The following is a 273-nucleotide window of genomic DNA, read 5'->3' as shown; positions in this document are numbered from 1 at the left end:
GGTGGTGGTGGCCATCATCTTGGCCATCCTGGGCACCCTGCTCGCCGTCGCCGGCGGCAAGTGCACCAACTGCGTGGAGGACGACACCGCCAAAGCCAAGGTCATGATCCTCTCTGGCGTCATCTTCATCATCGCTGGCGTTCTCATCCTCATCCCCGTCTCTTGGTCGGCCAACACCATCATCCGGGACTTCTACAACCCGCTGGTCACTGACTCCCAGAAGCGGGACCTGGGGTCGTCCCTCTACGTGGGCTGGGCGGCCGCCGCGCTTCT

At 63.7% G+C, this 273-nt stretch overlaps 1 protein-coding gene across 1 annotated transcript; it reads left to right on the top strand.

Annotated features, from left to right (window-relative positions):
- Nucleotide 1: 1 nt before the first annotated feature.
- LOC104080280 (claudin-4-like) lies at nt 2-265 on the top strand (the record flags this gene model as incomplete). The annotated part of the gene is made up of 1 exon (XM_009582618.1): nt 2-265. A coding segment is annotated over one exon (264 nt), but the record flags the coding sequence as incomplete, so codon positions are not given.
- Between the last annotated feature and the right edge of the window lie 8 nt (nt 266-273).

The sequence above is a fragment of the Fulmarus glacialis genome, unplaced genomic scaffold, assembly GCF_000690835.1.
Source record: "Fulmarus glacialis isolate BGI_N327 unplaced genomic scaffold, ASM69083v1 scaffold42997, whole genome shotgun sequence".
Lineage (NCBI taxonomy): Eukaryota > Metazoa > Chordata > Aves > Procellariiformes > Procellariidae > Fulmarus > Fulmarus glacialis.
Note: the sequence above shows the minus strand (reverse complement) of the source record. Positions and strands in the feature narration are given on the sequence as shown.